This window comes from Bactrocera tryoni, chromosome 5 (genome assembly GCF_016617805.1).
Source record: "Bactrocera tryoni isolate S06 chromosome 5, CSIRO_BtryS06_freeze2, whole genome shotgun sequence".
Lineage (NCBI taxonomy): Eukaryota > Metazoa > Arthropoda > Insecta > Diptera > Tephritidae > Bactrocera > Bactrocera tryoni.
In genome coordinates this window covers 62,100,435-62,125,223 of record NC_052503.1, presented here as the reverse complement: position 1 = coordinate 62,125,223, position 24,789 = coordinate 62,100,435, and the positions used below count along the sequence as shown (strand labels likewise).

Here is a 24,789-nt window from a genome sequence, read left to right as displayed (position 1 = left end):
TATTTTTAAAATAATGTCAGGTTTGTTAGAGTTTTAAATAATTTTACATATTAGTGGCATCACTCCTCTCTACTGTCAACTCTACTGTCGTCGCAAAATATAAGAATATATTCAAAATAGCGAGAGCGACAACTGACGGCCTGTAGTCATGTAGTCGTGCAGCTGTCTAAATAACTGTGTCCTTAAGAACGTGTGTATTTTAATATTTGACAGATGTCGCTTGCAGTCTGTCGCGCTCTATGTGTTGTTAATAATATGTTTTAAATGCATTACTTAAATAATTTTGCAGATTCAATTATAATTTTATATTTAAAAATAATATGTTAATGATAAATAAATATTTAAAACAATTTCATATTAACACTTTCATCATGGTGAATGAATATGAAGCTAAATTAAGAAGAAGAATGAATTTTTTTAATTGTTTACATTCGTAAAAGTATAAACATAACGTGAGTTCCGCAAATGGAAAATAAAAATTAGTTTCAATAAAATTATTGGCATGTTAGCTTCGATATAAATTAAAAACCAAATATGTTACTTGATGAAAAGGTCCAAAAGTATAAACTACTTGCTGAGAAAATCTATGAGCGATGCCAGGAGCTACAGATAGAGAATGAGCGTTGTGTGCTACGGTACTAATAAAAACAAATTGTATTTATTATCATCCATTAATAAAATGTAAAATTCAATTTCAAAGCATAAACACAGTTAAAAAACTTTTGCGTAGACGAACCCGCGATGTGGAGCTATTGAAGCGTCGACTTGATAAGCATAATGATATTTGGCGACAATTGCCCATGGTCGCACCACATCCAAAACGTAAAATCGAACAAAAACGAGGACCCAAGCCCAAACCAAAGAATCCTACTGAAGAACCAACCGAAGACAAAGTCAAGAAGGTACGCAAACAACGCATGAAGAAGAATCCTGCTCCGCCACAAAACAATGTTGATGGAATTATACAGCCCTTACCACATTTCAGCGATCAGCAGGAAAAACAATTATTACTACAACAACAATTTGTACAATACAAACAAGATATTTGAATCGATATTTATATATTTGATTATTTTAATGTGATTTTCCCAAGCGTACGTGTGTAACGTGCAAATATTCATTGTCAACAACACATAAAAAGTGACACGAGTTATATTTAGAGCTGGTGATAATACAGTTAGCATTTTAATTCAATTAAAAAGATTCGCTTTTATTAACATATTTATAATAATACCAAAGGCTATCAAAACTGCAAAATCATAATGATTTATTCATTCCAAATGCAGGTTATCTATTCGGCTTGTCTTAAACGTGCTAATCGTTGAGTCAACTCGTCTTGTTCTTGGGAAACCTGTGTTGATGCCCCAATAGTAGAACTCTGTACACCACTGGGTAACTCCATATTCAACTCCAAGCTGCATAACATAAATATGATAAATTACATTACTTGTTCATTTTGTTTAATATATATTCTTACCCAGCCTCATCTGCTACCTGTTGTAGGAGATTATCAACATCTCCTTGAGGTACTGAAGTTGTAGTTGTGTCGGACATGGTATTTTCCATAACTGAACTTTGTACATCCAAGTCTTCAAATTGGGATTCGAATTTCTCCATCAATGAGGAGATTTTCTCTAAATTCATACCTTTCATGGCCGCATCCATTGCCTTAACAACACCAGCCATTGAACTGGTTACCTTACGTGTGGTTAATGCCGATTGCACACGGCTTGCAACTGCATCTACACGCGCACTCATACGCAAATAATTTACTGCTTGGTTTTTTTGTCTTATTGCATTTTCCGCATGTATACGTGCTACATCCATGTTACCCTTCTGTATAGCCTTCTTGGCTTTTACCTTTTCAAGCTTCTCCTCTTTTTCACATTTTTTCGAATTGCGCTCCAACTCCTTAACGGCAAATTTTAAATTAAAAAGGTGTTCTGTAATTGTTTAAAAATATAAATTGTGGTATTACAGATAAACATATTTTTTGCTTTATAGGAGAACTGTTCTTACTTTCCATGGACGAAGTTGACATTTCGTTACCCAGTTTGATGGCCTTTATACAAATGAAAAACTGCACAAGTAAACTTAGTTAATGAAAGTGTTTTTGCCGTGGTTCAAGTAGTATTTATTAAAATTTAGCACAAAATTTGTTTAATTTCACAGTTTTGATAATATTGTAGTTTCTAACTTTATGTTATGAATCATTGTTTTGTTTGACAGCTGTGAGCTCATATCAGAGAACGTATACGTTCTCTGCTCATATCAAATAGGGACAGTAGTGTTGTATAACAGCAAAATATGTAGTAAAAAATGTATATTTCAAAATGTAAAAAAGCAATAAAGCAATAATTTTTAGTTATTTAGCATATTTTGTGTTCATAATGATTTCAGGATATTACTATACTTATTTGTGTAAAGAAATATATGAACACATATGTCTCAGCTGAAACACCCTGTGTTATGCTGTCTTTGTTAGTTCCGTTATATATTCACCAGAGAACGTACGTATTATACGTTCTCTGTATTCACTTCCCTCTACTGTTTTCGTACAATTTTCAAGTGAATTTAAGCAATTTTGTTGCATTGTATACATATTTGTTGATAATAATAGGAGTTTAAGAGGTTTTGGGTGAACTGTTGAGATTAAGAAAACTCTATAGTACAATAAAGAGGGTATGATTGAAACATTCCATAAACATCTGAATGTGTTAATGCCTTATATAAAAATTATTATATTTAGTGCTAATGTAATTTCTTTAGGATTAATTTCGCTCTCTTTATTTCCGATGTTGTGTAAGAAAATATTTATTTTAGTTGGTAAAAATATTGAATTTGAACTTTGTACGACATAAGAGGCTGCTGACAACATGAAATATGTAAATCTCTGCTTATATAAATATAAATAAAGGTAAAGGATTTGATTTTTCTTTAAACACTTCTTAATTGGCGTTCAAAAAATCTTAATATTTATAAATGTTTATTAGTTTCAGAGACTTCACAATTTTTCTATTAAATCCGCCTTCTGACCCGGGAATAGTTTCTATTATATACAATTGGTTAGCCTAAAGATTACTGAGTTCTTTCAATAATACCTATCTCCGGTTTATCACTTCATAAGTTCATTAGTCTTAAGGGGCTTTATCAGAATATTCTGTTATTCATAAATTTTTAATTATGTGATTATGAGCAGATCTCAGTCGAGATTTGAAAGATTGCAATTAGTTTGAGTTGTTTCGTATGCTACTTCGGATCGGTTCTCGGCCAAAAGGCCTTCTTGTGTAATGGTTTTAACAGTGCAGCCTTGCCTCCAAATTCAAACGTAAGCTTCAATCTCTAAGTCAAACAAGTCTATGAACCGGAATGTACCCACATTTATATCGGCCCAAGAACTTTCAATTTGCCAACAAATCTCATATTATTCTGGGGAACTTTACAACTACCATATAAGTAATGATGTATATAGTATAGTTACTCTTAACTCTTTGATATTTATTACTACGCCGAACTCCTTAACTAGTTATACCCACTTGCAAGTTAAAAAAAAAAAACATTTTATATGAATTTTTTGAAGACGCACAATATTTAATAAATAAGTAAAAAAGAATACACATTTACACAATTGTATGAATTTTAATAATCGATGATTTGTTTTGAAAACTTTTGGATTCCCATGACCTTAAAAAACGGTGCCTTATGGCGAGGAATATTTTTCTGCTTAAAAGTATCACAAATCCAGAAACCATTGACCATGTGGCGGCTTTTCAAAGGTGTCTTTTTTACTGAAAAGAAAAATAAATTAAAATATTGAAATTGTATTTAAAAAGATTATTCCTTGGATCTATATATATTTAAAAAATTCATTGGAAAATTTCAAGTCAATCGGATAAGCATTTCGGAGAAAATTTCCTCCCTGGGTCTAATAACAGTGTTTAGATAGAAAACGTGTTGCCAATTAATATAAGTTAAAGACCTCTTAAAATTATACTCATATCTCCGAACAATTTCCGAAACGATGAACTACCTTCATTTTATTCCTGGTCTTCGCTTTGGCCTGTATGCGTAGTGTATCGTTGAGTCATTAAATAATGTTCCTTCCCAACTACTCTGTAATTTCGGAGATAACCCTTCTTTCGTTGTGGGTTATATTACAATACCCATTATCTTTCTCTAAAACCCTTAGAGTTCATTGCCTTGTGTATGTTTCTTCATTTCAGTTTATCGCACATAATGTTGGTGCGCTGTCTTACCATAGCATGCATGTATATCCCTCATCTCGTCTCTAGGATGCTGTTAACTTCCTTCTTTCAGTTGCGTTGGTTTGAAACTTCAAATCAATTGGTAACCGAAGGTTATTACCAAATAATTGACTTTACCTCTGGCCATTTGCAGAAATAGTTCTTGACTACCAAAACATATTTGCTTTCTAATTTACTGGTAGGAAATGGACTTGGTACTGTCAATTCGCTCAAACGCAACCGAATTGTAGTGTCTTATCACCATGACCATGACCCCTGGACATCCCCTCTTTAGCTGCAATGCAGTCGGCATAATTGGTGATCCGTAACTGATTGACGACAACCGACCCCATGAAATCTTTGTTTTAATTTCTCCAAGGTTTTAGTCGACAGCTTGAAACGTTATGTAGCTCGTTGCGAATTTCGAGAATTCTAACTTTCGAACAATTCAGCTACTTTATCTTCAACCTTTCTATTACTCCGATACTGTCTTTTCGAATTGAAGTTTAAAAACATAGAACGGAACTGTGCCATCAATAGATGGATGATTCATAGAGAGGCCGTTGACATAATTGCCCGCTGTATTGTAGATAGTTCGCGGACACGATCTTTCAACTAAACCACTTTTGTGAGGTCACCTGCGATTTTCTTGCATCCTGCGTGTATTTTGTGCCGCGAACTGTCCTAATAACAGCACAATTGAGATTGTTATGCCAACATTTGTTATAAAAGCTCTGCTATTTGTAAGTTCAACTGCGATATACCTGGATCCTGCTCCTACCCTATGTCGATATTTGCATTGACATCTGCGACAGTTTAGTTGTCATTTGTTGGCATGTTCAAATTCTTAATCTTTGACGAGCATTGAACCTCTTCCATTTCTTCTATCTTCGTTATTTCTTCCTCTAATTCTAATTGAAAGACATATTCTTCAATCTTAACGTTCCGCTTCTATGACCTCTCGCGACCATGACTATAATTCAAATTTTAATAAATTTTTCGCCAAATCACGTTGCTCCAGCTCCTTTTTTAATTGTGGAATCTTCAAATCGTTAAACTTGGCCTTTTTCAAATAATGATGGTATTTCCTTGGGAATTTATTCAACAATTCCACTTTTGACACCAATTTCACGAATTTTCTCGAAAAATCATCTACCTTGTAATTCACTCTTGAGTTCGATCACTGGAATGTTAAATAAAAGTCCCGATTTAATGGCTACATAGTTATCTCCAAGCAACTTAACACTTATGACTCGTCGTTCCAGTTTACAACTATTGTTAACGCTCTTTACTAAGCAGCACTGCAATTATACGTTGAAAAGTGTTTCTGCAGTTTGCAAAGTTTAACAAGGGCGGTTTTAAAAGTACTTAGACACTAAAAGAAAAATGAAAGTTTCGAAAATCTTCTATTGCTCAATACACTTTGTAGAGGCTTACAAAGTTAACCTCCGTGGGTGTGATTAACGCCTCTTTTAACCCTAATTGCTGTACGACGAGTGATTTTTTGTTTTTTAATTTGGAAATAAAAAGAAGCCTTGCGGTCCTGAATTAGAAGAATACATATGATCCTTAGCATGTTTTTAGCAAAATTCGAATAATTTGACCGTGGTGAAGGCGTAGCCGTGAGCTGATCTGTTGCCATGGTGGAAGTGTATTTTTTTCTTCGTCAATAACAGACGGTCTAAATAATTCAGCTCAATATATAGTATGTGATCGTTTTCTCTTCTTAAGGTTGTCGATGGGGATCACACCTTGTGAATCCTAGCAAACTGTGGTCTCTTTTTACCGATCGGACTACAGGATCGTAAATTTAAGTAAAGCTGAGCATTTATCTGTCCGCCTTAGCGCCATTACGAATATTAAGAGTAAATCAAAACAAATAAGGAAGGGCTTTTTTCGGGTGCAACCAAACATTTAATACTCTTGCAACTTGCAAGAATCAAAGCCAGGCAAATACTTAAGGTCCTAATATTAGTTATATAGAGGTTAGGCCAAGTTTTCGTTCAAATTTATTTATTTTAGGCACAAAGATACACTGTTATGAATAAAACACGCTCTCTTATTTTCATTGGGATAACTCATATATTGGCTGATATATGCGGTACAAAGTCACCCCGATGTTCGAAAATCTTTTTATTAGGTACATGGGGGCTAAGGGAAGTATTGTTCCGATTCATTTTTGACATACAGTCATAACATAATAAAATAAATATTATCCCTTAATTTCAGTTATATACTAGTATTTCACAGTTTGACCGACATTTTCGATAAAAAGTCAACTATATGTACCGCGGTCAATATATTCGGTACCTAGAGGCTTGAACAGTTTTTATTGGATTTAAACAATTTTTGATTATAAAGTGGTACTTATTAAAGACATTATTCGCGCGCATTATCCTCCGATTTCATTAATTTTCACACTGTCAGAAGCTCCAATAAGATTTGTACTCAAGAAATTTGGTTTTTGTAGCATAAGTGGTTTAGGAGATATGTACATTAAACTTGTTAGAGGGCGGGGCTACTTTATAAAAAAATTTTGCCCACATGTGCCCCTTGCTACTGCAATTCCCTGTACCAAATTACAGTTTAATATTTTAATTAAGTGTTTAGCTCTTTGATATCATCGGCCTCAACACCCGCGCTGTTAGTTCTGCTTTCTCTAGGCTGGACAGAAAATGGGTCTGGTAGTGAACGATGGCAAAACGAAATATCTCCTGTCATCAAACAAACAGTCGTCGCACTCGCGACTTGGCTCTCACGTCACTGTTGACAGTCATAACTTTGAAGTTGTAGATAATTTCGTCTATTTAGGAACCAGCATTAACACCACTAATAAATCAGCCTGGAAATCCAACGCAGGATTGCTCTTGCCAACAGGTGCTACTTCGGACTGAGTAGGCAATTGAAAAGTAAAGTCCTCTCTCGACGAACAAAAGCTAAACTATATAAGTCGCTCATAATTCCCGTCCTGCTATATGGTGCAGAGGCTTGGGCGATGACAGCAACCGATGAGTCGACGTTACGAGTTTTCGAGAGAAAAATTCTGCGAAAGATTTATGGTCCTTTGCGCATTGGCCACGGCGAATAGCGCATCCGATGGAACGATGAGCTGTGCGAGATATACGACGACATTGACATAGTTCAGCGAATTAAAAGACAGCGGCTACGCTGGCTAGGTCATGTTGTCCGGATGGATGAAAACACTCCAGCTCTGAAAGTATTCGACGCAGTACCCGCCGGGGGAAGCAGAGGAAGAGGAAGACCTCCACTCCGTTGGAAGGACCAAGTGGAGAAGGACCTGGCTTCGCTTGGAATATCCAATTGGCGCTACGCAGCGAAAAGAAGAAACGACTGGCGCGCTGTTGTTAACTCGGCTATAATCGCGTAAGCGGTGTCTAAGCCAATTAAGAAGATGAAGAAGTTTAGCTCTTTGTATGTTTTTGGTTAATAGCGCTCTGTGGGCGTGGCAGTCGTCCGATTACACCTATCCACGAACTCCAATTTTTTTTTTTAAACTAAGGAATCCAGTTTCATCAAGATATTTCACTTTTTGCTTAAGTTACAGCTTGCACGGACGGACAGACATTCACCCGAATTTCAACTTTTCTCGTCATCCTGATCATTTATATATGTATGTATATACAGTTCATTCCAAAGTAAACAGGACTTAAAAAAAAAGGACAAATGGTTTTTTCGGCTGAATACGGGGAGTAGTTAATGGTTCAAATGTGATTTTTGGTCAAATAATTGGTCACAACAGTCGATCGATGGGACGGCGCATGATCGTGCAACACGGGCCGAACACGTCGAATACGGCGCACCAAACGCTTCAAAACTCCAAGGCAGAATACCGCATTAACGTTTTGGCCGGGTGGAAAAAATTCTATGTGGACAATACCCTTGGAATCATAAAAACAAATCAGCATTGTCTTCACTTTTGACTTCTCCAAGCGCGATTTTTTGGGTTTTGGCTCGTCCGGTGCCTTCCATTCAGCACTCTGGCGTCACAATATTGTAAAGGAAGTTTTTGTCCTTTTTGACCTCTTTAATGATGTCCCTCGAATGTTGGATTCTGAGCAATTTTTGGTCGTCAGTCGATTTGTGCGGAACACACCGTGCACCCACCTTTTGTAAGCCTAAATGTTCGATCAAAATGCGATAAATCGATGTTTTGGAGATGTTCAATTCCATTTCCCTGAATTTCAATCATGATTTCGGCTGATTTTTGATGAATTCACGCACAATTTCGATGAAATTTCCGATGATCACGGATTTTGATTGGCCCATTTGTTAATCGTCATTTATGTCCTTACGACCACTTTAAAACGTTGAAACCACTTTTGCACTCTGCTAAGGGATAGGCAATCATCGCCATAAACTTGTTTCTTCAATTGAAACGTTTCGGTAGAAGTTTTACCAATTTTAAAACAAAATTTAATGTTGGCTCTTTGTTCGAAGCTCATTTTCGCACCGATAACACAAATATACAGACACTTAAAACACAATAATTTCACATCCAATCGATGAAATGTCATGAAATTCTCACTGGACAATCGATAAAGATAGCATATTCTAACGGTCTATTGTATAACCTTATATCCATCTCGATTATTTTTAGGTGATACGTACAACCATTAGGTGCACAAAACTATAATGCTTTGTATCAACTGGTTGCAAGAGTATAAAAATGTTGGGCATCATTCAAACTATCTCTTGCGTATCAAAAACGCTCCACGACTGTCGGTACAAAAATCCACGTGCCAAGTTCAACATATGTTAATGTGCGACATGCTTCACTGGGACTACACTATCATGTTCATTTTTATTCAGTTCACTCTGATTAGCAAGACCAATTTAGTTAGCGCTTTATTGTTAACCTTTTGTGTTAATTAAATTGTTATTCTCAGGAAAGCCCATCGCATGGAAGGTATCGATAACATAAATCGCAATCAAAGCGCTTATAACAACTCTAATGGGAATAAAATCGCTAAGGCCAAACTATATGAGCACATTAGCGCCATATGTTGCTAAAGGCGTGTGGCAAACTTAGAAGTGAACTAATTATTTTCCAACAGACTAATAGAGCCGCTTCTATTAAGGCAACTACGTAGTTATTCGGCGCTTGCAAATGTTTGCAGTGCGCGGAAATTGTTTTTAGAAGTATTATAAAAGAAGGAATTAATTAGATTGATAACTTTAAAGAAAAATAATACTTAAAAAAAAACTTCTGCTTTACATAAAATTTCCAAGTTGCATCAAAAATTTGTAAATGTGTTTCGCTTTTTTATTTTGACACTTGTTTTAGTTTTGACGAGTTCAAAAAATTTATCTTTGCTGTACAAGTAACGGTAACAAAAAAAAAACTGCTAGGTGTAGCAATCCTGTTTTCTATAAATTCGTATTTTTTAGTGGACATATTCATACATGTTTTTTTAGTATTGTCCAATAAAGTCATCAAAAGGGGGGTCTCTCATCCGAGGCTGTATTTTCCTTTTCATTGGTATTGTTTTTTACGTGGCGGGTCCCAAGCCCAGCGCACAACCCTATGTAGGGAATGTTTCGCCTTCTCACATTAGCTCACCTTCGAACGGATGTTCTTAGGCTACCCAGAGGATACTTGGTCAAAGACCGGAAGTAGTGAGCTGCTTGAGCCATGTGTAAAAGAATCGTTTCTGGCCACCCCCAAGTGAATGGCGATCAGAGAACTTTCCTCACTTGCGTGAACTTCTACACATGACTCCATCCTCCATTAAAAGACAGCGGCTACGCTGGTTAGGTCATGTTGTCCGGATGGATGAAAACACTCCAGCTCAGAAAGTATTCGACGCAGTACCCGCCGGGGGAAGCAGAGGAAGAGGAAGACCTCCACTCCGTTGGAAGGACCAAGTGGAGAAGGACCTGGCTTCGCTTGGAATATCCAATTGGCGCCACGTAGCGAAAAGAAGAAACGACTGGCGCGCTGTTGTTAACTCGGCTATAATCGCGTAAGCGGTGTCTACGCCAATTAAGAAGAAGAAGAATAAAGTTGAGAGAGGAAATCGCTTTTATGATGGAGTGCTGAAATCTATAGTATGACCGAAATATTAAGCAGTGAGACATGACAGAATTTTCACACCTCGACAAATAAAGGACTTCTGGATGTACGAAATTCGAATATTTAGCTACAGTAATCAAGCTTTAAAGCTTTTTTAGAAGGGAACCTGATGTTGGCGAAAATAAAACAGGGAGGATTGGTAACAATATAAGATAAACCGTTAAACAAAGCGTTATTATTTGGAGAGTAGAAAGTGATATTTAAAACTGTTCGACAATGTCACTAAAACCCAATTTTTTAAGAGGCTTTTAATGTTGAGAAAGCGGCTTCCTGAGTATTATCCTGATGACTTATTCATAAAATCACATACATACACCCATAGTCATGCGTAAATCCATTTCTAAATTTATTAAAGAAATTTCCTGGCTCAAATTCATTAAACTTATCACCAGTCAAATACTTGATCCGTGCAAATCTCTTTTTAATCCACCATATATTGGCAAACTGAGAACTGCTCTTCTATGCTATTTCCATAAATCTATTGAATAAACGTTTCACACATTTTTCTTCTGAATAAGAATTGCACTGGAACTGAGTTTCATGAAATTTATGGTCAATAAACTTGTGCGTGTTTCTAGAACTAGGTAACCTTCTGGATTTCTAAAACGAATCTATTTATATATTAGGTTAGAGTACTGTCTCTTTATGTGTTTGTCAATTGATTTCGTTAAGAGAAGGCTTTGAGCCTACCATTTTCTCTTAGAAATGAGTGATGAGCAATGTTTATTGCATACTTACTAGTGAAAGCTTTGTGGCATTTAAAGTCTTTATAAAGCTTCGTTGACAGATCGCTTTCATAATGTTATCACTGCAAAATGATCAGCAAATACTATACCAAAATGACTTAAACGAAGATGGGTCAGAATCAACGTCTAAGGTGGTACGAATCTCCCTCTTCTTTATTTATTATCCTGCCTAAACATCTTTTAAATGAAAGCTGTTTGTTAGCTTTCATAAAGTAGAATGTCTTCCCTGAAAAGTTTGTTAAAATTACAACCAAAGCAAAAATTCGCTTCCGCAATACTTTCAATTAACTAGTTTCTTCACTTTCCTCTTACGCACCTTTCTTACAAATCCTACAACGTGTTCTCTCAACAAGTTGCCTTATCCATGCTAGAAATCTCTGATATTTTACACTTTTTGTTATGCTTTCACACATAACATACTGCCAGATTACTTCCGCCTGACATGCCATGCAAAACAAAACCAAATATAATATCAGCCGAGGAATAAAGAAGAACAAAGAACACAACTAAAAAAGCTGAATACACAAAAGCAAATTCACTTTAAATTTTAATCACAATATGAAGTGAACTTGTGCATAAGTGTGTGTGACTTCGTGTGTCTATATATGTATGTGCAAACCATAATAATGCAGTGAGGCGAAAACTTGAAGGAGTTCTAGTCGTGACAATGCAACAAACAAGGACATAGTGAATGATTGATATTGGAATAACAACAAAAACAAGAGACAATTACAAGGCAGCGATGAGGAACGTCAAGTTTGAGTGCAATAGGACAAAGGAATGTCTCCTTTATGTCAATCCTTTGTTCCATTGCTCTCAAACTTGACGTTCCTCATGAAGACATAAAATATCAACTCTCAAATATGTGTACTTGTGTGAGTGGGTGTGTAAGTACATATTAGATATGAGTGTGTCTATAATAAGTTGACAATTTCTTAATACTCTGTTGCAGGTACATATATTTATATATAAGTATATTCGCATCCATCAGTACATTATATATGCATGAAAGCATAAAGGACTTAATATGCTTAGGATTAAGCAGTCATATGTGAGCATATAAGGTACTTGCTGAGTTTGAAATCATTGCAGAGAGGGAAGGGACTTTTTCGTTTTTGTTGCTATATGCATAGCCGATATCGACGTTTCCGAGAAATGAGCAGTTTCTTGAAGAGAAAAGAACGACGAGTTCGGGTATGCTACTGTGCCCAAAGGTCGAAGGTTTTGGAGAATTATTTTTTTTTAGGTTGGTAGTACTGTCAGTCACATTTATGTCAAATTTCATGTCAAAATATTCATTAGTGTTTGAGATACGTGTCGTTTTGTGAGCTGCTAAAAGTGAGTTTTTCGTTTTTTGCAATGTCGAAATTTGTTGAGCAAAGAATTTCATTAAATTTTGTTTACGGAATGAATTTTCTGCTGCGGATGCGTTGAGGATGGTGCAGAAAGCCTTTGGTGATGAGGCTATGTCTAAAAAAAATGTTTACAAGTGGTAAAGAGAGTTCCAAGCCGGCCGTGAACGTGTCGAAGACGGAGAGCGTCCAGGGCGACCATCAACCTGAACCGAGGAAGCTCATGTTCAACAAATCAAAGATTTGGTGTTGAAAAACCGTCGATTAACAAATAGAGACCTTGCTGATGAAGTTGGCATATCGAAAGGCTCAGCCAATATCATTTTGAAGGATGTTTTGGACCTCAAGCGCGTCAAATTTCGACTGGTACCGAAAACATTGAATTTTTTGGAAAAAAGGCGTCGCATTGAAGTGTGTGAAACGATGCTTTCCGACAACCAGGGTGTCATGCAACGCATTATAACTGGCGATGAGACTTGGATCTATGCTTACGACCCCGAAACAACCGATCAATCGAGCGAATATCGTGCCAAAAGAGAGCCGAGACCAAAAAAATCGCGCCAAAGTCGCTCAAAAATCAAGGTCATGTTGACTGTTTTCTTCGATTATCGTGGTGTTGTGCATTATGAATTCCTTCCAACCGGTCAAACAGTCAACAAGGAATATTATTTGAACGTTATGCGTCGTTTGCGTAACGCTATCCGCCTAAAAAGGCCGGAATTGTGAAAAGACAATTCTTGGTTTTTACACCACGATAATGCACCATCCCATACTGCCCTCGTAATTCGTGATCATTTCGCCAAAAACTCAACCCATATCGTTCCGCAACCACCGTATTCACCTGATCTGGCGCCGTGCGACTTCTGGCTGTTCACCAAGCTCAAAAGACCGCTCCGGGGACACCGTTTTTATACGATAGAGGAGATTCAAGCCGCAGCGAAGACGGAACTGAAGGCCATCCCGGAAAGTGACTACAACCAGTGTTTCGAAGATTGGAAAATCCGTTGGCATAAGTGCATTGCGTTGGGAGGGGATTACTTTGAAGGGGATGAAATTGATTTGGAAGAATAAATAAAGAATTTTCAAAATAAATACAATGTCAGCTTTTTTTTGGGCACAGTTTTGCATGATCTTAATCTTCATTTTCGCTTTAAATTCATTATAGATCGTTAACGCTCGAAGTAAGAGGTAGAAATGCTACTCAAAGATTGTTTGCAAAGAATCTGTTCCTTACGGCTCTACATATAAAAAAGCCAACCAATTAATATCGGTGATGTGGTAGACACGGACACGAAATTTGTCAAGCAAACGATCAATGGTTTCGTGGCTTATCTGACATAGTGCGCCATTCTACAAATGTACGAATTATTCAGAATTATATCTTATATTCTGGTATCACTTAGGAAGTATCGTTTAGAATCTCTGCAGTACTCACAGTTACCTCAAAAGGCACTACCAGCTTTGTTCAAATATGTATATCTATTAGTTTCCACTGAAGAACAAGTCCAAGAGTGGCATCCATCCCAACACAAAAAATTCTACATAAAAAGGATTGGAAACATAAATCACTCGCAAAAACTTAGATTAGATTGCGAACATATTCAGTAAAACAAAATTGTATTGAAGTATTTTTTTCTATTTATCATTTTATACTACCCTTAAACTGTTTCCCGGTTGGTAAAAATCGAAACTTAATGGAATTCAGAAGGATACCTGCGAATAAAGGTAAGCTCAGTAGTAAGGTAATATATAATATTTACTTGATCATAACAAAAATATATTCATTACTGAAACTGACGGTCTTGTTCCAGATTAATCAATTTCTACAAAATATCATAGTCAGATGTATTGTATAAGATAGTACAAATTGAAGAAATTGTTGGAGAAAAATCTACTAAATTCGTTTATGCATTACTGAGAGAGGGGTACGGTTTTTATATCCAGGCATCAACAAAAAAGCCATTCGATAACTACTAAAACTAAACTATTAATTTGAAATGTGAACTCCTTCTAAAAAGAAGAGTGAAAACTTGCATATTCTCCAAATTAACCCTAACCCATAAGGCAAAGGCATTGCGACTTGTCTAGAAAGACAAGTTCAATTAAGAAAATATTGAGCCTTAAAAATTTGTTCTCCTATTATATAACTATAAGTTCTAGTATTATAATAGGTTGTCAAAAAAGTCTTGCGGTATTTTCGCTTGTTGGCGCTGAAAGCGCGTAGTTCCAGTTTTATTCGTCGCATACGTCGTCATACTATACCTTTTTGAAAAGCTCATTTCACGCGCTAACACGTATTTGATTGATTGTCGTTTCTTTTAAGTCGTTCGTGAGTTATAGCGTCGCAAGCATGGAGCAAAATAAAGAGAAAATACGGCATATTTTACAGTACTACTACGATAAAGGCAAAAATGCATCTCAAGCCGCCAATAAAATTTGTGCAGTTTATGGACCCGATACAGTTTCCATTTCCACCGCACAACGATGGTTTCAACGTTTTCGACCTGGTGTAGAGGTGGTCGAAGATGCGCCACGCTCCGGAAGGCCTGTCGTCGAAAATTGCGATAAAATCGCTGAATTGGTCGAAAGAGACCGGCATAGTAGCAGCCGTAGCATCGGTCAAGAGCTGGGCATGAGTCATCAAAAATTCATTTCAATTTCAATAAAAATACCGCAAGACTTTTTTGACAACCCATTACTTTGTAAGATAACTCAAATTTCGTTTTTCCGTGATTAGATATCTAACAACTTCGCTTCCAACTCAAATGGCTGTCACATACTAAGGCAAAAGGAATTGCTATAATTGCAAAATAATCGTATTTTCACGTTCAAAGGAAGTTCATCGGTCGATTTGGAACAGGCATACATCCACATTTCTTATCATCGTCACAGTTGTGTGATTCACAAAGCACTTGCAAAAGCAAAAGTAGCAATTTGAAAGTCAAAAGAAACAAATATTCCTTTCCAATGTGAATGATGAGTTGCAGTACTCAGCTTCTATTGTATTATCCCGATGCCTTGCATTAATCTTCTTAGTTGTTTTTGCATATGATTTAGTAAACATAACAGTGAGTTCTTCCTAAGCTCAATATGGAGGTACGCCTGTATGAAGTAAGGAGCGAGGTGCGATAGGTTATTGGTTATACTTTATTTACACACATATGTACATATATCGAGACAGTATACAAATATTCAAGTATTTCAATAATAAACTCTTCTTCTAGCTCAAAAATATCCATTTACATATACAGCGGTACATATATATGATGAGACAATAACCGGTGTGTTTAACGTGGGCTGACGATAGTCTTACCCCATGGCGCTTAATAATCGAGTGGATCAAATCAATGCCTTCCTCAGCGCCCCGAGAATACGGAGCCAATTGCAAGTGTGGAATGGATACACTAACCACTTTGGAAGGATTTGAGGTCCATCTGAAACTTCTTCCGTACTTTGGGTTTGGCACCCAGTTGCAATGCAACTCCACGTTGAACTAACACGAGGTCAGTTCCTCCGCATTCGGTTATTAAACCACAACTATCACGATACTCTCCGAAATGCCGTGCTGCATGAGCAGGTTGAAACGAGCTCTAAACAGGAAGCAGGAGCCTCCCGTGTTACCAGAATTAAGTCTCCGGTCAGATCTCGTAGCCGAAACTACTGCCAGTTGAAATTTCATACTTCTCTGGAGTGATGATTAGGGGTTGTACCAACAGTTACATTGCACGAACACACCATTTCCACAAGAAGATAGCCCTAATTCTTAGTTAAGCGCCTTCGCTGTCTAAACTACTCACGCACCAGTCTAATTCTTCGGAGATCGGTAATGACTGAGCACTTTGGACACTCCGTGATCACATGCACTCAAAAAATGCAATTCAATGGCGAAAATTGTAAAGTTTTCGACGTTTGTTAACTCAGCAATAGTGCAATGATGAACTTGATTCAATGTTTAGCGATGGGCATAGATCACTCAAAACATCGATTTGATAAGTCATCTACCGTATAGTCTTGACTTGGCACCGAATGACTTATTTTGAACTAAGTGGCCGACGTTTTTCGACTCCTGAAGAGTGGTAAAAATGCTTCAACAGTTGGCTTAAGCCCATGTAAAAGTGTATAGATCTTAATGAAGATTTTGATAAACAATTTTTTCACTTAAGTATTAACATTTGTTTTCGTTTTCTAATTGCTGTCATCTAGAAGAATTTTACTCCCTAGGTATCCCCGCATCTCCATATGATCATCGGAAATCCGGCAATTCTGCATCAATAATACACTTAATCAGAACAAGGGAAGATGTACCTAATAAAACCTGCATCGCATCCATTGAAACGAAGTGACATACAGTTAAAATAGTAAGCATCGTGAAAATTGCTCATTCCCACGATATTGGGTCTCCATAAGTGGCACAAGCCAAAAAAAAAAAAAAAAAACACGATATATGGTGGAAACAGTATGGCATCGAAAATCATAATACATATGTATGTGTCAGTAAAACACGCTCTCTCATTTTCATAGAGCTAATTCACATATTGGGCGATGCATATACATAAAGTAATTGATACCTAATGGGACTGAAGGGATTGACTCGATTCAACGCACTTTTCACACAGACATACCATTGTCAGGAAAAGACGATCCCTGAATTTTAATTCTATATGTCACACACCTACCGATATTTTCGGTAACTTTAGTGGTCTGAAGGTATGTGCATATTTTGCAGGGAAATATGTGTACCAAAGTTCATCAAGTAGTAGTATTGTTAGTGACATCTGTCAGCATGTTGAAAAAGTATGAAACTGATACTTAAGCACCCTTGGCTACACTCACTGCATTTCAATCAAATTAGACATGTAACATACATCTGACATTCTTATATTACATATAACACAATTTTATTTAGTTACTTAAGTCTATTAATTCTTACAGACTATTAAAAAATTATTATTTAAATTAGAATTATAAAATAATAATATTATAATCAAACAAATAGTTAACTTAGCTAAAAAACAGAATTAAGGGTGTTAATGAAGGAAGCCTTAGACTGAGAAAAATGAAGTAGAACTTTCTCGAAGAATCTTCTTTCTCGAATCGAGTTAAACTCACGAACAACACGCTTGAGAGGGGCATAATCCGTAAATTCAGTTTTCTTGCAATAAAATGGGGAAATAGATCTGAGGCAACGCTGAGGAATATTGAAATTAATTTTGCCTAACAAATAGGGACAGTCAATACCTCCATTAATTACATTGAAAACAAATGAAGGGCAGAGAACGGACCGTCGATTTTCAAGTGATTTAAGGTGTAATAGCAATTACCCGCCTGAGAACAACAAAGCAGAGGGGCCCGATGGATTGCCGGCCGAGCTATTCAAACACGACGGCGAAGAACTGATAAGGAGCATGCTTCAGCTTCTTTGTAAAATATGGTCGGACGAAAGCATGCCCAACGATTGGAATTTAAGTGTGCTCTGCCCAATCCACAAAAAGGGAGACCCCATAATCTGCGCCAACTACCGAGGGATAAGCATCCTCAACATCGCGTATAAGGTTCTATCAGCGTATTGTGTGAAAGATTAAAGCCCACCGTCAACAAACTATTTGGACCTTAGCAGTGTGGCTTTAGACCTGGCAAATCGACCATGGATCAAATCTTGGAAAACACCCGGGAAAGGAGAATCGACACACACTACCTCTTCGTCGATTTCAAAGCTGCTTTCGAAAGCACGAAAAGGTGCTGCCTTTATGCCGCGATGTCTGAATTTGGTATACCCGCAAAGCTAATATGGCTGTGTAAACTGACCTTGAGCAACACCAAAAGCTCCGTCAGAATCGAGAAGGACCTCTCCGAGCCGTTCGATACCAAACGAGGTTTCAGACAAGGCGATTCCCTATCGTGCGACTTCTTCAATCTGCTGCTGGAAAAAATAATTCGACTTGCAGAACTTAATCGAGCAGGTACAATCTTTTATAAGAGTGTATAGCTGCTGGCGTATGCCGATGATATTGATATTGCCAGTCAACGAGGGCAAGACGAAATATCTCCTGCCATCAAACAAGCAGTCGTCGCACTCGCAACTTGGCTCTCACGTCACTGTTGACAGTCATAATTTTGAAGTTGGAGATAATTTCGTCTATTTAGGAACCAGTATAAACACCACCAACAATGTCAGCCTGGAAATCCAACGCGGGATAACGCTTACCAACAGGTGCTACTTTGGACTAAGTAGGCAATTGGGAAGTAAAATCCTCTCTCGTCGAACAAAACCAAACTCCATAAGTGATTAATTATTCCCGTCCTGTTATATGGTGCAGAGGCTTGGACGATGACAACAACTAATGAGTCGACGTTGCGAGTTTTCGAGAGAAAAGTTCTTCGAAAAATTTATGGTCCTTTGCGCATTGGCCACTGCGAATATCGCATTCGATCTGAGCTGTATGAAATATAGGACGACATTGACATAGTTCAGCGATTTAAAAGACAGCGGCTACGCTGGCTAGGTATTGTTGTCCAAATGGACGAAAACACTCCAGCTGTGAAAGTATTCGACGCAGTAGCCGCCGGGGGAAGCAGAGGAAGAGGAAGACCTCCACTCCGTTGGAAGGACCAGGTGGAGAAGGACCTGGCTTCGCTTGGAATGTCCAATTGGCGCCACGTAGCGAAAAGAAGAAACGACTGGCGCGCTGCTGTTAACTCGGCTATAATCGCTTTAACGGTGTCTACGCCAGTACAGAAGAATAAGGTGTAATAGCAATAAACGGGAATGCATACATCAAACTTTAGTGAGTGGAGTACACATTTAAGAAAAATCTTTTGAACGCGTTCAATCCTATCAATTGAGGATAGGCAATATGACTGAAATGTCATTTGATTCCTTCTCTTTCCAGTATATAAGTTAAGACGCAATTAATATAACGAGATAAAATTTTGCACGAAAATTTTCTTTGAAGTATGATTTTATGACCAAAAACTGTCCTAATCGAACCCTATGTACCGAATATGCGAACCCCACTACTTATAGTTGACTATGATAGAAAATATCGTCCAATGTGTGAGATATGTATGTACATAATTGAAATGCAAAGATAATCCTTTCCTGATGACAGCTTATCTGTGTGCCAGAAATGGGTTGAATAAGGTCAATACTTCCCTTAGCCCCCATATGCCTAACTTAAAGATTTTCGAACTTCCACGTGACTTTGTACCGCATACATCAGCCAATATTTTAGTTATCTCAATGAAAATGACAGAGCGTGTTCTGCTCATAAATTTATCCTTGTGCATAAAATGAAAAAAATTGGTCCAGCCCCCACATAACTAATATCAGGATTTTCGAACATCCGACTGACTTTACTCCATAGTATTGACGATCGTATGTGAGGAACCTTATTGAAACCCTGGGAAAAATTTTTTAGTATGTGGCATGATAATAGTTACTAGATAAAATCGGGTCGATTCGACCATATGCTATATATAATTATTTTCTTTTTTTTAACAATCCTTAATATTTACAATTACCGAAGTTTCTCTGGTATATTCGTGTGATCTGGCGAGTAGACAACACAAACTCTTTTTGCTTTATTATTCCCCATACTCTTCTCGATTTATTTCATACCGTCACCAGCAAACGGTGGGTGAACAAACTCATCCTGCTTTGCATTTTCACCAAACTCACTTTTTCCGGCTATAAATTCAATTTGCAATCATACTTCAAAAAATACGCGAAACTTTTTTGTTCACAAATTATTTTTAATTTATTTGCTACAAATTTACCATTAAAACTTTGTTTGTATTCGCTACTTTTCGTCAGTCATTTGCTGCATTTAACTTTTGCCTTTTGCCTTGTACAAATAATGAACCTATGCAAATTTAATGATTTTTTCATTCTGTAAAATTGTTTTCATTACTTCCAAGTGGTAAGGTATGAGTATTCGCCAAAAGTCTCCGATACTAATTACCCTTCAAAACAATAGACTCACATAATTCAACAAATGAGTATGCTGTTGTTGTACAAAGGCTGATCGAATGATAACAAAAAACGTAAATAACGGTATATTTCGCTTGCAGAAAACTTCTACATACAATGTAAATGAACCTGTCAAAAGTTTTTAAAACGTTATTTGAATTTCAATGAGGAGAAGAGCATCGGAAAAGCTAAAAACAAAATTTCTAAAAAGTCGTTTATTGATTTATGATAAGTGGAAAAATTACAGACATTTCAAGTGCTTTTAGTAATGTTTTGAATTAGTGACTTGTGGGCTATGGGCTCAAAATTTGGTCACAGTAATTTTAATTTTTTTTTTTAACGGTTGTTCAATCTAACATAATTTTTATGGTATATTTTCCCTTTATACCATGTTAGTCTTTCCATTCTTATTCGTCAAAATTTGTCAGCAAAATCCGTCAAAATTGCTTATTCAGTTACAGCACATGCCGTTGATGGCCAGTGATGTAATATTAATTAGTGGTTCCACAGCACTGAAGTTTCATCGAGGGTTTTGATTAATATTCTTTCAAGTCCACAAGTTTCTTCCGAATATCATTCGTTTTAAGTAAAGTACTTGTATATACATATCTAAGAACAAACTAACAACGATTTTGCTTAAAATTTGTATTTCCAATGGAATCACTTCTATGATGGCATTGAAAACTTTTCGAGAGTGTTTTGAAGAGTCTACTCGTGGATTATTGTATTAAGCTTTGGCATGTTTTGTTTTTCTTGTAAGCCTATTTTAAAGACAATAATAAAGGTATATTTCCTAGAAATAAGTTCATAAAAGTCATCTTAGGAAACCAAAATCTACCTTCCTTTTTTACAAAACAACTACTCCCTCGTAGTCGCTGAAACTATGTAATTATCTATATCATCTTTAAATTATGCTGGTATCACTCGCCGTTTAGCTGTATTTTTCATTAAAACTAACAACTCTCGAAGCTAATAATTTTCCATACATACTTATATACACGCTAATGCATATATTTTACCATAATTTGTTTTAAGTATCAGCTACTACACATGAGAATGATGAACAATGTTATTGACCACTTTAGCGTAAGCACCGCTGCACGGAACGCTGATAACCAACACAAGCACTTCTGATTTAATATAACACAATTCCATCTATATGTACGTATATATGCGTGTATTATATACATATGTACGTGTTTGAACTTTCGTAAATCTTATTTAACCAGAAAATTAAACGTCAACTTACTGACGGAGGCATCGATGGTCACCTTTGACTTAAATACAACAACAACACATCCCTAGGTATAAGATGGCAGCGCAATAAAAGCCACAGCAAGTGGACTGTTGAGCGTATTGCAGCAACTTCTGCCTGCAGTCAACTCCTGGCAGCGCTCCGTTAGCTACTTTCGGCGCCAGCTACAAGCTGTGGCATTGACATCTGTCCGACATTTAATGTGCGTAATCGTAACAGGTACCGTTAAACAGATGGGTTGCTGTCAAGATCAAGTGATGGCTTATGTTCGTACTTAGCTTAGTGTGTGTGCACCATATGGTTAAGTATGTAAACAATTTGAAAATCAACTGTCATTTGCAGGTAAATTTATTGGCGTCTCTCGCAAGACGACAGGCAATTATGTGTGCTTCACACATGCAAGTACTTACACTTCCACATATTATAATACACAAACAAGCCTACGCATTTACTTGCAAGCCATCATCTTCGTAGCTCAGCCTTCCGGTACGTGATATAATTTTTGGCAGCCATGCCGGAAGATGGATTATGAAATATAGATGGGTGGAGGGTGAAGATCTGTGATGGCACACGATACACGTGTTGAAAAAGTGATGGTATACCAATGTAAAATCATTATAACCAAAGTTACTTATTAATGTTGTTACTTCCTTTTGTATCTGGCATATTATTTTTAAGATTTTCTCACAAGAATAAAACGAGTTATGAAGCCTAATTGTAAAAAACTCTTTTGTAGTGAAACATTTTTAACAAGTTTATAAAATTATAGATAATCGGGCAAAAATCAGAATTTACAAATGTTAAACTATACCTTTGAGGAATCTTTGTACTCTCAGCCTTTATCTACTGGATACTTAGCAGAAGTTAAGTAACGTCTTGTCACAGGTATAAATTATAAAATCATCTAGAGACATTCCTTGACCAGTTTGAGATAACTCTTGCCAGAACGTTAGATATTTTCGTAATTTGCATTCAATTCTTTTCTCTATTCGTTAGTTCCTAAATAGACACGACTTGTCTGTGCTGCATGGTTTCTTGATAGCTATAAAAATGGTGAAATATAGCATTTACTATATATTTCTCAGTATAGCGACCCAGAGTCTGAAAAATATGTTATCAGGATGTCCTAAAGTGGGGTGCGACAACCTTCTTATTCGACTCAAGTTTTTATACTCTCGCAACAAAGTTGCTAAGGAGAGTATTATAGTTTTGTTCACATAACGGTTGTTTGTAAGTCCTAAAACTAAAAGAGTCAGATATAGGGTTATATACATATACCAAAGTGATCAGGGTGACGAGGAATGTTGAAATCCGGATGTCTGTCTGTCCGTCTGTCCGCCCGTGCAAGCTGTAACTTGAGTAAAAATTGAGATATCATGATGAAAATTGGTACACCTATTTCTTGGCTCCATAAGAAGGTTAAGTTCGAAGATGGGCAAAATCGGCCCACTGCCACGCCCACAAATGGCGGAAACAGAAAACCTATAAAGTGTTATAACTAAGCCATAAACAAAGATATTAAAGTGAAATTTTGGCACAAAGGATCGCATTAGGGAGGGGCATATTTGGACGCAATTTTTTTGGAAAAGTGGGCGTGGCCCCGCCCCCTACTAAGTTTTTTGTACATACTTTTTTGTAAACTACTATAGCTATGTCAACCAAACTCTACAGAGTCGTTTCCTTCAGGCACTTCCATATACGGTTTAAAAATGGAAGAAATCGGATAATAACCACGCCCACCTCCCATACAAAGGTTATGTTGAAAATCACTAAAAGTGCGTTAATCGACTAACAAAAAACGTCAGAAACACTAAATTTTACGGAAGAAATTGCAAAAAGAAGCTGCACCCAGGCTTTTTTTAAAAATTGAAAATTTGCGTGGCCTCGCCCACTTATGGACCAAAAACCATATCTCGGGAACTACTAGACCGATTCCAATGAAATTCGGTATATAATATTTTCTTAACACCCTGATAACATGTACGAAATATGGGTGAAATCGGTTCACAACCACGACTTCTTCCAATATAACGCTATTTTGAATTCCATCTGATGCCTTCTCTGTATAATATATACATTAGGAACCAATGATGATAGCGGAATAAAACTTTACACAAATATGGTATTTAAAAAATATGTAAATAACTGATAATGAAATCTCGATTATCACTTTATCATGCGAGAGTATAAAATGTTCGGTGACACCCGAACTTACCCTTCCTTACTTGTTTTACTTGATGATTATTATTTTTAAGTTAGGAAACAAAAAGAAGTCATAGATGCCAATTGTTGATTTTAGAAGGTGTGAGACGTTGCGTTGTCCTGGTGGAAGCGTACTTTTTTCCCTGCAAAACGAGCTGTTGCTCTTTCATATCGGCATCTGATCTGGCGGATTCGGCATTCTAAAGTCATGTAACGGTTTTGACTTCCTCATGGTAGCCGATGCCGATTAAATCTTGTGAATCCTAGAAGACGTTGATAGGACAGTCTTTGTATATCTAGGACGACGATTGCTTTGTTTTGGTATGGATTCAGTTTCAAACACTGCTGTGAAGTGGTCTTACTGTTGCACTTGGTATATGGAGGGAACAAATACGGCCCCCATGTTGCTGACATGTTTGTTATGCCAAATATTTTTTGCAGGTGGTCATGCTGGTTTTAATACTAACCTACTGTCTCAGCTACCACGCAAACGTTTGTCGATCGCAAACATGCCAGTCCTTACACGCGGTCAGATCACAACGATGGTTAAAGTTTTTTCAATGTCACACAGTACAAAGTTGTTCATGTAGTATTTCCTTGCTTTAGTAGTTATACCCTGAACAAGGCGCATTAAGTTTGCTACGAAGTTTGTAAAACCGAGAAAGACACGTCGGAGAGCCTGTTAAGTACTGAGTTGGAACGATTTAGTCATAGGCGACTGCCCATTTGTGTGTATAAACGAGATTTGAGATATATGTAGATCTTTAATTTTGAACACCTGGTTTTTTCCCCAAGAAGTTGCTAATTGGTCGGAATGGGCGATATTGAAATAGTAAAACGTATAGCTGCCATACAAATTGACCGGTACAAATAATGGTTATCAAAAAAGTCTTGTGGTATTTCCGCTAGTTGGCGCTGAAAGCGAGT

At 36.9% G+C, this 24,789-nt stretch overlaps 2 protein-coding genes and 1 long non-coding RNA gene across 12 annotated transcripts; 2 read left to right on the top strand and 1 right to left on the bottom strand.

The window, feature by feature from the left end:
- Positions 1-426: 426 nt before the first annotated feature.
- Positions 427-1,201, top strand: LOC120778299. Its single transcript, XM_040110086.1, has 2 exons — positions 427-635; positions 701-1,201. The coding sequence occupies exons 1-2, from the start codon at positions 535-537 to the stop codon at positions 1,047-1,049; spliced, it is 450 nt and encodes a 149-aa protein (XP_039966020.1). The 5' UTR covers positions 427-534; the 3' UTR covers positions 1,050-1,201.
- LOC120778298 (charged multivesicular body protein 1b) lies at positions 1,135-2,237 on the bottom strand. The gene is made up of 3 exons (XM_040110085.1): positions 2,020-2,237; positions 1,478-1,943; positions 1,135-1,415 (listed from the first exon to the last, which is right to left on the bottom strand). The coding sequence occupies exons 1-3, from the start codon at positions 2,039-2,041 to the stop codon at positions 1,292-1,294; spliced, it is 612 nt and encodes a 203-aa protein (XP_039966019.1). The 5' UTR covers positions 2,042-2,237; the 3' UTR covers positions 1,135-1,291.
- Positions 2,238-2,548: 311 nt separating this feature from the next.
- On the top strand, positions 2,549-22,366 carry LOC120777728. Of its 10 annotated transcripts, XR_005705537.1 has the most exons (7): positions 2,549-2,682; positions 2,770-2,917; positions 14,142-14,161; positions 16,658-16,794; positions 21,441-21,566; positions 21,635-21,944; positions 22,003-22,366. It is a non-coding gene; the product is annotated as an uncharacterized LOC120777728 (long non-coding RNA). The 10 variants fall into 10 exon arrangements; XR_005705539.1 differs by lacking the exon at positions 2,770-2,917; XR_005705532.1 differs by lacking the exon at positions 2,770-2,917 and having other exon boundaries at positions 15,661-16,794.
- The last annotated feature ends 2,423 nt before the right edge of the window (positions 22,367-24,789 follow it).